The following is a 13549-nucleotide window of genomic DNA, read 5'->3' as shown; positions in this document are numbered from 1 at the left end:
GAGACTCCATCTTAAAAAAACAAAGACAAAAAAGTGTATGATCACAGACAAGTTACCCAAGTCCTCTATGCCTCTTTCACTAGTAGAGTGTGAGGATAATAGTTGAGGCTTTAAGGTCATCTCGTCCTCATTTCTGACCAAATTGAGATAAATATAGAAGTTAAACAGGTAGAGAATACATATTTTGGAGCAGATGGCTTTAGAATGTAGAGTCACTTATTTAAAATAATGCTTGATCTTAGAATAAATAGAATTACCCAGAGAACAACTGACTGTGCTGGAGAAATATAGAGCTCATACTCTAGGGGAAGTCTGTTACCATTAGCCAGAGATAATATCAGAATGCATGCCTCCTGAGGACAGACTGGCTCCCAACAACGGGGTGCTGAATGGGAGAAGAGGATAAGTCGAGTTCCCCCAGGTTACTCTTCTAAATTCACAGTCAGCTAAATCTTCCTCCTGCCACGGAGTGAGGGGTAAGTAACAGCAATGTTACTACAGGGAACTGCCTTCCCATGGAAGCAGGAAGAATAGGGAATAAGCATCAACTGTAATCAATTACTGTTCTCTACTTTATAGAGTTATTGTGAGGATTATATGGTGTATACTTGTAAAGCACGTGGAAGCGAATCTGGCATAAACACGGAATTTAGCTATTTTTATTGCTGTGGTTATTCCTTGGATATTGTCTGGAAATAGTAGACACTCAATAATTGTTAGTATTGTCTGTTTTAAAAAGGGAGTTTCTGCTTGATCAGAACTCTAGGCTCAATCATTAAAGGCCTCTTCACTCAGTGATGGTCTCCAACTTCCCTTCTCAAAGATCAATTCATTCTATTCTCATATTTAATGGAAAAAGACATCATGAATACTAGCAGCTCTTAATTGGGAAGCATTTGACACAAAGGCTGGTCATGAAATCATTTTGGTGTCAATCTCCATTGCAAGGAGCAGGGCAACGAAATCAGAACAATTTGATCTTTTGCCTCCTGCATTTATATTCTATAGAAAATGGTTTTCATTCGGTTTGCTTTTAGTTAGAATGAAACTCACCAAGAAGATCGTTCAGAGTTTGTCATTTATTGACATATTGAGAAGAAAACAGAATGTCCTTTCTAGCAGTAGGTAATTTAGAAATATGAGTTGAAGCACATGCCATTTCTGTCTACAGCTGGAAGCTCTCATTGACCCATCACCATTACAAGAGTTTCAGTGAATGCAGTTTTTGTTTTCTCTTTAATGTTCTCCTTTTTGGATATAGTAATGGTTTTGCTTTGCAGTGCAAATGGAGAGTATCCCTTATTATCTTGGTGGCATATTAACTAGTTTGTAGATGGGCAATGGTTTGGTTAGATTCTGTGATTTTGTTGCAATGGATGTATGAGGGTTTCTAACCCAGCCCTGCTGTTCCCTTTCCCTTCATCCCCCTGCTGGTGGCTCAGCACCTTGTGTTGCTTTTTCTCTCCAATCAGCCTCAATGCTGAGTTCTTTCGAGGCCTCAGTCACATTTAATTCAACCCAGAGAAGCTAAGACTTTTCCTCTGTGCCTTCCCACTTAATCTAGTTATGAGCTGGCTACAGCACATGTTTATTTTGGAAACTACAGATGAGTAAAAGAAAAATAAGAAAAAAAAATTCCCTCAAATTTCACTCTCAAGAAGGCCATGACAGCCCTATAATATCTAATCAGCAATTTAGAAAATTAAATTTGGAAAGCAGTAAGCTTTTTAAGAATGAATTTAGAAGCAAAACCCAAGCTGCCCTGAACCACTGTGAGGCCTTTAGGCAGCTCCTTTCATGATAGGTTTGATTAGACAGTGCTGCCCCCAATCTCCCAGAGGGTATCATGTAATAAACACTCTCAGTGTTATGTTACCATTCTCAGCTCTAAGCTATTCACATTTCAAAACTCATCTGGCCCCAAAGACTTTAGATAAGGAACTGTGGACTTGTATTGACGTTCTGTTGTGAATTAGTCTGGATTTTATACACACACAATATAAATAAATAGATACACTGGCACAGATATATACATGGTACTATTCAATACACGATTATCGCATATATTTACTATTAAATATTTCAAACTAGTAGTTAATACAGAGAGAAACAAATACTCTAATGCACCTCAGGATTAACTAATGTTAATATTTCCTTTGCTCATGAAGATGCAACTTTTGTCTTCCTTGTATCTCTCTCCATGCCATTTCTTATCCTCTGCAGAAAAAAAAAGATGCTAATATGTTGGCTTTAACCTGATTTCTCTTAGTGTATTTTTAAAGATGTGAAAATATACATGAGGATTCTAGCTAGGTACAGTTCTACTTTGTTCTTTTATCAGAAACAAATGAAAAAGATATTACACCTACAAATAGTTAATCTAGCTTTTTAAATATTCAAATATTTAAAGTTTATCTTCTTGGAAATAGGCTAGGATTTAAGGTTAGTAGCCTGAATCATTTAAGGGTGACCTTAGTCATTGCCTAGTCATCAGTTCCATGTGACTAAGCTCTGAACATATTTATACAGTACAGTGTAACCCAGTCCAAATATTGGAAAGAAGAAAGACATCAAATCATGTGACCTCTGTGTTCCTTTTTAGCCATGAAATTCTGATTCAGTGTGGTTCTTTTGATGCCAGTTGTAGACAATATAACAGAATACATATTGATTTGGGTTTCATGGGAAATCAGCACCCCTAGTTAGGTAGGGCATTCGCTCTTGTTGCTGGCAAAGAATTAGGTTTACTGTTTATTCTGTAAGAACAGCAAATTAACGACATTTCAATATTCCCTCCATTTCTTGTGAGAGTTTTATTGGAAAAATTTAGGCCTAAGAGTTAATAGTAGTTTTCAAACCTGTTTTAACTTGGCCTGCTCACTTGCTATGTTCAGCTTTTCACATAAATATATTCTTTTAATATTTCTTTTCCCCCTAACTGCTGAGCTGTTTTCATATCTCAAGGTGGCACTTTTTCTGAGTAGTCCATTGATTTCAAGTAGCTCTACTTGCTTTGAGCTTCCCATTAAAATGTAATTGTATCATATTTTAGATTTCGTTTTGAAATGACCCTTTTGTGAAATTTCCCACAATGATGGATACCATGTTCTGTCTTTATCGGAGTCAATGATATAAATCAATAACAATTTCCTGACATTATTTGATGATTCAGTGAAGGGTAAGATTCATAACACAAAAGTAAAAGGTGATTGAGTCTCCGTGAAGTTGCTGTGTCCTTGGCCTGCTTAATCTAGAGCTGCATGCAATCTTGTTTCTCCAGGCAGCCCTATTCTGCAGCATCCACTAAAGCCCAGTTATCTCTTTATTTCTTTAGAGACACGCAGGATAGTATAATCATTAATGGCTCAGCTTACATATTTTTCTTACTTGACATGTGATGCTCAACCAATTACTTCTATTCTCTAATCTGTTTCTTTCACTTTAAAATAAGATGAAAATAGCATCATCTTCACAGGATTAAAGCAAATGAATGTGACTGGCATATAGTAAGCGCTAAATAAATGATGAGTGCTGCTCTTATTATTGATACCATCATCATTCTTCAAAAATTAATATATTCCTGCTTCTCTCTACTCCTTCTTACTGTATGTCTATTTTCTCTTGGATTCATATTCGTTTTTGCTCCTGTTATTTTTTTGAAAACAAGATTTCTGTGTTAATTGTGTATTTTTCTGGAAAAGCACCTGAGTTTTGTACTTATAAAAAGTAATCACTTGATTGTGAACATTTATGAATTTTTGTGGTTCCTGAAAGCAAGAAATTAGTTTGTTCTTAGAGGGAGTAACATAATTGAATAAAACAAAAATCAACAAGATCCCAAAAAGTAGTTTTAGAAGAGAGAGTCATCTAATTTAATTTAAAATGTAAATTCTCCAATTACCTTGAGAATCTTATCAAATGAGGTTTTCACTCTTCCTCCATCCGTGGTTGAAACAGTTCTTCTGAGTGACCTCTTTCTCACTTACTGATTACCAGTTGATGCTGACTGTAGTTCCAAAAGCATTTTATATATATACACACACACGTGTGTGTGGTTTTGGTTAAAATCAGCAATAAAAAGAAAGTACCAACCATGATGATTTTGAAGCCATGAAATGGTCATTATTTACAGATATAACATACATTTCTTGAAGGAAGTAATTGCTTGTATTTTAAAATTTGTATGATTTTAATTAATGGTAGAATTAGAATTTCTAATTGTATAATTATGAATTTCATTATGTAGAAGTAAGCAAAATGTAGACAAACTAATATTACTTTTATTTGGCTTTTGAAGTTGGATTTATTCTTCCTTTTTAATATGAATATCTAAAGGAACCTGGTGGTTCCCTTCAGGTAAAATAATGTAACCACATTTTAAAGAGTACCTCATGAATTTACTTCACCTCATCCCAGGGCCCATCCATTCCATTCAAATAATGTGAGCAGGTACCTCTTTAGGAGCGTAGAGAAGTGCCTCAAACAGTCGCTTTTTCCTCCAGTTTTCTTTGAGTAGCACAGACCTTCAAATATGATGGTCAACAAATGCTTGTCTAATGAGTATGAAGAATTAAGCATCTATTTTAATGGACATCAATGCAAGATGTATTATAATAACAAATTTAGAAAAACTCTTTCAAACGTAAAACTGTCCAAAAAAATCACAGTCACTTAATGGTATTAAATACAATATGTCTCTAAAGTATAATACTTGTATATGTTTTACCAAGATCCTTCTTCAAAGCCTATGTTATTTTCTGCCTCTGGAATGAAGGCTACATATCTTAGCTGGTTAAGATTCTACAGAAACCATCTCTAATCAGAATCTTAAAAATTATTATTATGTACATTACATTAAAATATCAAAAATTGCAAATAAAGGAACAGTCCCTACTTACCATCCTCATCACCCACCATAGATTTTAATTGAGTATTTATAGATACCAATTTATTTTTACTTCCAGTCCATTTTCTATTTACTTAACATGTATAAATGTACCACATATACTTGGAAATCTGAACGGTTGGATGTTTTTAGCCTAAGTAATATTATACTATAATATTTTTCTGTAACTTAATTTTTTACTCCAAAACACATGTTAAATTTCTTTCCATAATGACACATGGAGATAGATATTATTTTTAACTTGTATAGTATTTCTCACTATTGATTGATTCACATGTAAGTTCTTTCCTGTCATTTGTCATCAAAACTGGCATTGAAATAAACATTCCTTCACAGGCCTTCATGTGTATACCTTTGAGTGTCTCTCTAGGATAAATGCCAAGAAATTAACTCAATTTTTATAGTCTATGCAATTTTTTTAATAGATGCTATCTAGTTGCTCTCCAATTGAGCTGTACCAACTCATGAAATTTTCCTATCAATTATCTGATTCATTTGTTGTTCTCTTAAAATCTTATGCTCCTGTAACACCCATCAACATTTTCTTTTATTATTATTATTATTGTACTTTAAGTTCTAGGGTGTGTGTGCACAACGTGCAGTTTGTTACATATGTATCCATGTGCCATGTTGGTGTGCTGCACCCTTTAACTCGTCATTTACATTAGGTATATCTCCTATACACAACAGGCCCCGGTGTGTGTTGTTTCCCTTCCTGTGTCCAAGTGTTCTCATTGTTCAGTTCCCACCTATGAGTGAGACCATGTGGTGTTTGGTTTTCTGTCCTTGCGATAGTTTGCTGAGAATGATGGTTTCCTTCATCCGTGTCCCTACAAAGGACATGAACTCATCCTTTTTTATGGCTGCATAGTATTCCATGGTGTATGTATGCCAACTTTTCTTAATCCAGTCCATGATTGATGGACATTTGACACCCATCAACGTTTTCTAAACACACCATGCACTTTCTCATCTCTGTGTTTTTGCTGAAATTGCTGCCTCAGTTTCTTGAGGTAAAATATTTTGCCCAACAAAATTTGGTATCATGGAGGCTATTACTTCTCCACCAAATCTTTTCCCAAACTCTCATTATTGGCAGAAAGAATGAATTGTCTTCTTTGAGTCTCCTAGTATCTTATACTTATTTCTTATACAGCATTTATGATGTAATATAGTGAATGTATCATACCAAGTGTAAGAGAGAAAAAGTAATACCGTTTTCTCACTCATCACAAGGGGCATGACTGGAACCCCTAAAACAAAAGACAGGTTAAAAGGAAAAAAAGTAACAAATTTGTTAACATTTTATGTGACATAGGGGCCTTCAAAAACAAAGGCACAAAGACCAGGTAAAACTCTCTATGTTTATGCTTAGGTTCAACGATGAATGGATGCTCATGAAGAAATATAAATGGACAAAAAGAGTATTATCTCGTTGTAATAGATTGGAGAGAACTGAGCAGGGATCTTTATTGGCCTCTCTGTGTAGTGCTTGTTTCATCCAGGTATAGATAGGGTAGGACACCAGTTACATGAGGTCCTTATCACCTGTTTTGAAGAGAAGTAAGCCAGATAATTGCTTTATAGCTGACTCTCACAAAGAAAAGAGAGGGGAAATCAGAGAGTGACTCCAAGGTGCTATATTTTGGGATAGCATGTTCTGAGCCCTGGCACAAGTAAATTTAATGATCCTTGAGATTAGAGACTCTCCCTGATAAGATAGAGATGTACCTTCTGTCTGTGTCCTGGACTGGTGGTCCACCATGTGGATTCATAAGATTCCAGGCATAAATTACTTCTTCCTTTCCCTCCCCTCTCTCTCTCTCTCTCTCTTTTCTTGGAATAACAACATAATAATAGGAATAATTAACAAGAAAGAAAACAAATTAAATCAGACATTATTCAGAGTGTTGGAATAAATTAAACTTAAATAGATGTCTCTGAGTGCTTGAGCATATGAATATTATCAACCACTGTATATGTGGTTATTGATGTGTGCTTTACTACGTTGAGTATGTTTCTGTGTATGTATATAATATATATTATATTTCTATGTATGTATATAATACTTAAATATTTTAATATGGAAATAAATCATTGCCTCCAGCACACTCATTACAAATGAATTCATATCTCAATTAAATTGAGTTGTAAGCCACACAGTTGATTGCTTCAAAGAGCTCATTATAAATGCATATGACTCTTAATGGCTCCAATGGGAAGAGATCCCTTCATTAATGATGAATGTTACCACTTTTAATTGAAACAAGGTTACCTTTGGCATTAAGGTTACATAAGATGCTGTCAAAGCAGTTATGGCTTTATAAATTTAAATTAGGATGTTCTGGTCAGAACAGGTTTCTAAAATTAGATTGGAAAATGGGACAGATGTAAATAGAGTTCCTCTACACAAAGAAATATGATTGTAAGACATTACTTCTGTGATGTGTTTTTAACAGTTTTATCTTTCTGTGATTATAGTTAATTTTGGAAGCTACTGTTTTTTCATCAAACGCTACTGTTGCTCTAGATGACATCAGTGTATCCCAGGAATGTGAAATTTCCTATAAATCACTACCAAGGACCAGTACACAAAGCAAATGTAAGTTTTTCCTTGTCACTGTTGCTATTTTAAACATTGAATTAAGCTCTTCTCGATATCAAAATATAAAATATATTAGAGTCACGAATACCTAATACAGTGTGTGGATTATATCACCTGTTCTTGAAACCTAAGATATATATACATTTTTTTAAATGGTAAACATCTGGTCTATCATAGTCTAGTCCTTAGCCCTCTCTTCCAGTAATATGGAAAATGTTCTATGCTTGCAGCTGAAATTATTACATCCAAATATTTAAATTATAAATGTTATGAAAAAATTATAATTGTTTTGCATGTTTTAAATACACTTTTTAAATATTCATGTCTCCATTAATTTTATTCAGAACTTCAAATGAGCATGTAATAGTATTCATATTTAAGAATCACCCAGGAGTTCAAAAAAACCAAAAATGTTGTGTTTGGAAAAATGACATAAGGCCAACCAAAAATTTAAAACTGGACCTTAACATTCTGTGTTTCTATTCAAAATTTAATATTTTCAAATCACAGATGGAGTTTGTCTAATTCTTTGACTAAATTTTTTGGAGAGAATATCAATTAAAGGCCAGAAATGTTGCCATAAAAATGGATCTCATACAGGCAACTATGAATTTTAAAACCTAATCATTATTTAGATTCTGGGATCAGTGTACACACTAAAAGAGTTTACAGTATATCTTCGGTTACTTTCTCTTCCCAGTACTAATTGATGTTTCTCTCTGACCACTCCTACCCTCAAATCTCAATGAATAAGTAGACAATATGAAAAAATGTTTTCTGAAAAGTGTCACACTTTATTTTTCTTAATCTATATCTGTGGAAAATATTTGCATGTGAAAATCAGACATATTGTATATTCCTGAGTTATATTTACTTACACAACATACTTAATGAGTGGAACAGTTGCATTCTTGCAGGAGCTGAATGGACTATCAAGAAAAATTGGGGGCACATGATTCTGGATTGAGACGTAGATTCAAGAGTTTTTAATTAAAGATCCTTTATCAAAGACATCTTTCATTGGAGAGATTGTATATTTCTGGGTACTAACATATTAGGTTAACGTGCGTTTACTTTATTCAGAATGCGTGTTCTGCATGCATAATAGACCATTCTAAGCTCTGTGTGTGTGTGTTCATGCAAGTGTGTGTTCATGCAAGTGTGTGTGCATGTGTGCACATGTGTGCCTGTTTGCGTATGTGTGTGTCCATGCATGTGTGCATGTGTGTTTGTATGATTCTGATAGACACTGAGGAGTACAGAGCAGCAGATTTAATGATTCATTTAAAGATTCACGAGTTCGGCCAGGCGCAGGGGCTCACACCTGTTATCCCAGCACTTTGAGAGGCCGACGTGGGCGGATCACGAGGTCAGGAGATCAAGACCGTCCTGGCTAACTCGGTGAAACCCTGTCTCTACTAAAAATACAAAAAACTAGCGGGGCATGGCGACGGGCGCCTGTAGTCCCAGCTACTCAGAAGGCTGAGGCAGGAGAATGGCGTGAACCCGGGAGGCGGAGCTTGCGGTGAGCCGAGATCGCACCACTGCACTCCAGCCTGGGCAACAGAGGGAGGCTCCGTCTCAGGAAAAAAAAAACAAAAAAACTTTTACTAGTTTTTAAGGTTCAAACAGGATTACCTTATTTTTGTTGTTTAATTAAATATTTTCTTTCTCCTAATTAAATACCACATCACCAGAATCGCAATAGCTGAACGGCATTAAAGTTGACATTGAAGAGCATTCCCTTGTAATGTAGTACTTGGAGGTGTAGGGGCAGAAAGGTGTGACAAAAACCTTTCCTCACCCATCATAAGGGTCACAGCTGACACTCCCAGAATGAAAGACAGTTTAATACGGGGAAAAGCATAGCCAATTTGTTTATCAAAGTTTTACTTGACACAGGAGCCTTCAGAAATGAAGATGCAAAGACCCAGAGAAAACCATGTGTTTTCTTTTATTTTTTCATTTTTATTTGTTTTTCAGCCCCTTTTCCTAGTCAGAAAACTGTGTATTTTTCTGCTTAGTTTTGGTGAAGAACAAACAACCATTTTGAAACGTGACTGGACAAAAAGGTATGATCCAATGGTAACAGACTGAGCAGGGGAACTTAGCAAAGCCTCTGTGTTCAGAGTCTCCTTGACTCCTTTGTGTAGAATTTCTCCCCGCCCCCGGGAACAGGGAAGGACCCCTCTAGAATGAGGCTCTTGTTACCTAATTTCAGGCAAGATAAGCTAGATAATTTCTTTATGACCACTGCTCACAAAGAAAGGTCAGGGAAGATCAGAGTGACCTTGCTCCTGGGGTACCTCCCGATCTCCTTCAGTTCAGTGTACTTTGGGGTAGCCTTTCCTGAGCTCTTACCGAGACAAAGGTGTGGTTAAAGGTTTGAAATCATTACTAAAGTTAACCTTAGCAAAAGTTATTGAGACTACTTGATCTTGCTTATGGAGAGTTCTTTTTCATAAATTCACTCAGGATTCATGGATGCGTGTGCTTCTGTGTGAACAGCAGATCAGTTGAATTGATTATATATCTAATTAGAACAAATTACATGAACGATTCCTGAAAGATCAATGGATGTACACAAAGGAAAAAAAGGTTTCTTATTGTTTTTGCAAATATGTCCAGTAGACAATTATAGGATCTCATTTGTGGAATTCAGTATTAGTAATGGGCAGAAGTTTATGGAGAGAAACTGAAAGGAATATTTAAAAACGTGCCATGCTCCATTGACAGTACATTGTTATACGTATGGAGCAGAATGGCCAAAGATTTACCCAGATTACCCAGACCCTGTACAGGACTTGAAGCTTTTGAAATCTTTAATTGGCATACAAATGGCCGCACCACTTCAAAGCAGTCTTCAAGCTGTAGTTTTCTGCTCACAGTTCATGTGATGAAAATCGCAAGTACTACTTTGATTTCACCTTTAATCGAGCTGCTTCTCCTTCAGAATATTTAAAAGCTAGTGTTGATGAAACAATTAGACTTTCTGTTTATTTGTTAAAGGAAGAGAGCCTGTTTTATGCTGTTAATCTCAATTTTGAAGCCAGATTTGTGCTAGGTGAGGATGCAGGTTGTATTTCATCCAGGAAGATCCATGATTTTCCACCTGAGTGCCCAAAGGAAGCACATGAAACTAATTGCTGTGAGTGCATTACTGACTCCTTTGGCAAATATTTATATGTACATATTTACTCTCTGAATGTAAAGTGCGTACTACTCAAGTGAGCATTGTTTGATGAAGACAGAACAGAGACCTCTTCCTGATGGAAATGACTTGCCAGTGAGAACAAACCAGATTCGCTTTAAACTAGAGGCGATGAATGAAAACGTCCTGCTAACGTTCAGTTTTGCCGTGTTGGAGTATAACATTTGAAATAAATGCAGGATAGAGCTCAAAACACAGGAACAAGGATGTATCTAGCCAGTCATAGAAAAATAAGTACCACATGATACCACTTATATGCGGTATCTACATCGTCAAGTTTCTAGAATCAAAGAGTAAAATTGTGGTAACCAGGTTCTGGGAGGAGAGGAAGTGGAAAATTACTATTCAACAGGCATATATTTTCAGGCAAACAAGATGAATACATGAATAAGATCTAGACATCTGCTGTATAACATGGTACCTACGGTCAATAACAATGTATTGTACACTTAAAAATGTGTTAAGGAGGTAGATCTGGTTGGGTATGGTGGCTCAAGCCGGTAATCCCCGCACTTTGGGAGGCTGAAGTAGGTGGATCACTTGAGGCCAGGAGTTCAAGACCAGCCTGACCAACATCGCAAAACCCTCTCTCTACTAAAAATATAAAAATTAGCAGGGCATGGTGGCATATGTCTATAATCCCAGCTACTCAGGAGGGGCAGGTTGCAGTGAGTTGAGATCACACCCACTGCATTCCAGCCTGGTTGACAGAGTGAGACCCTGTCTGCCACCCCCCCATAAAAAAGAAGGTAGATCTCATATTTTATCACAATATATGTATTATAAACATTTCTTTATTAAATTATTTTTAACATCATAGTATTCTTATTAAGCACTTGCTATTTCAGTACAACTAGCAGCAGAAGGCTTTATAATGCTTACGAATGTTATTTCAAATGATAATGTACAAATACATAGTTCTATGGTCATAAAACTGTAGACCCTGGCTAGTTCTATATATTTTTCCACCTTAGAGAGTCTCCTTTCAGTTTGTCCTTTTCCAGAGCAATGCCTCCATTCTTTCTGCATTCTATTTAAACAATACTAAAACTATCATAGCATCCCTGAAAAAGTAATACAGAAGAAAAAAAAAAGAAGGGTGTGTGTTGGTGGATAAGCTTTTCCAGAAGTATTTAAATAACTGTGCTATTGAACACATTAAAAAAGGCAAGAGAAAAGGCAAGAGAAGCATTCCATCTTATTGATTACCCATACCCAAGGTGTAAACCAAGGTGGTTTTGAGTCAGGACAATGGAGGAACACAGACATTTTCTGGAAGTGTGGTGGGGCAAAGAGTTGGACAGACTCTTTCCTCTGCATTCAAAACATACATGAGAATGATGAGAACAATCAGGGTCATTGCTGAGTGCTAATACGTTGGCGAGCAGCCATGCTGTGTGACCCACAAAAACCTTACGAGCGTCTTTTCTATATCAAGAAATTTGGTAAAGAAGAAAGTGTGATCATTTCCCTCAAGAAATGTAATCTGTTACAGAGATCTCAGAAATAAATCTAAACATAAAGACTAATTAAGTTTTGATAAAGGCACCAAGAGCACACAATAGGGAAAAAAACAGTCTCTTCAATAAATGGTGCTGGAAAATCTGGACGTTCCCATGCGAAAGAATGAAATTGGACCTTTGTCTTACACCATCCACTTAAATAAATTCAAAATGTAAGAAAGTCCTAAATTTAAGACCTGAAATCATTAAGGTCCTAGAAGAGAACATAGGGGAAAAACTCCTTGACATTGGGGTTGGCAATGATTTTTTAATATCACACCAAATGCCCTTGCTACAAAAGCAGAAATATATAATGGGATTACCTCAAACTAAAAAACTTCTGCAAAGTGTAGGAAGCACTCAGCAAAATAAAATAGCAACCTGCATATCGGGAAAAATATTTGCAAACCATATATCTGATAAGGGGTTAATATTCAAAATTTATGAAGATTTTATACAACTCAGAAATAGATAAATAGATAAAAAATGGGCAAAGGCTCTGAGTAGACATTTCTCCACAGAAGCCATAAAAATAATCAACTGGTATATGAACAGATATTCAACATTTCTTTGGCATTAATCATCAGGGAAATACAAATCCAAAACTGTTTTAGATACCTCTTCACATCAATTAGGATGGCTATAATAAAAAAAGGGTAACAAATTTTAGTAAGAGTGTGGAGAAAAGAGTACTCATATACTGTTGATACGAATATGAATTGTGCAGCCATTATGGAATATGGTATGGAGGTTTCTAAAGAAATTGAAAATAAAACTACCCTATGATTTAGCAATCCCTCTTTTGGGTATATACCAGAAGAAATGAAATTCCCACCTCAGAAAGCTATCTGCACTCACATGTTCACTGCAGGATTTTTCTTGATAGCCAAGATATGAAAACAAGCTAAGTGTCTGTTTTGGACAGATAGATAAACTGTGGTATTTACAAAAGTGGAATATTCTTCAGCCTTAAAAAAAAGAGATTCTGCCATTTTTCACATCCTGGGTGAATCTGGAAGAAATTATGCTAAGTGAAATAAGCCAAACACAGGAAGGAAAATATTGCATGATCTCAATTATGAGTGGCATCTAAAAATTGTATACAGTTATAGATAATGAAACGGTGGTTACCAGAGGCAGGGGCCAAGAGAAGGAAATGGAGATATGTAGATTGGAGGAAATAATGTAGCAGATATGGAGGAGAAATGTGTCTAGAGATGTAATGTACAACATGAGGACTACAGTTAATAATACTTTCCTGGATTTGAGTTTTGAGATTTGATAAATGAGTAAGTTTTAGCTACTCTTGCTACAAAATAAAAGAA

General features: G+C 35.8%; 1 protein-coding gene across 1 annotated transcript in view; it reads left to right on the top strand.

Moving 5' to 3' along the window:
* Positions 1-13549, top strand: part of MALRD1 (MAM and LDL receptor class A domain containing 1) — a 725579-nt gene that overhangs the window by 119143 nt on the left and 592887 nt on the right. Inside the window, exon 13 of the mRNA XM_011963908.1 lies at positions 7388-7508. Coding sequence (XP_011819298.1) covers positions 7388-7508 — 121 coding nt within the window. The remainder of the gene's footprint in view (positions 1-7387; positions 7509-13549) is intronic.

Source organism: Colobus angolensis, unplaced genomic scaffold, assembly GCF_000951035.1.
Source record: "Colobus angolensis palliatus isolate OR3802 unplaced genomic scaffold, Cang.pa_1.0 Scaffold63, whole genome shotgun sequence".
Classification (NCBI taxonomy): Eukaryota; Metazoa; Chordata; class Mammalia; order Primates; family Cercopithecidae; genus Colobus; species Colobus angolensis.
Note: the sequence above shows the minus strand (reverse complement) of the source record. Positions and strands in the feature narration are given on the sequence as shown.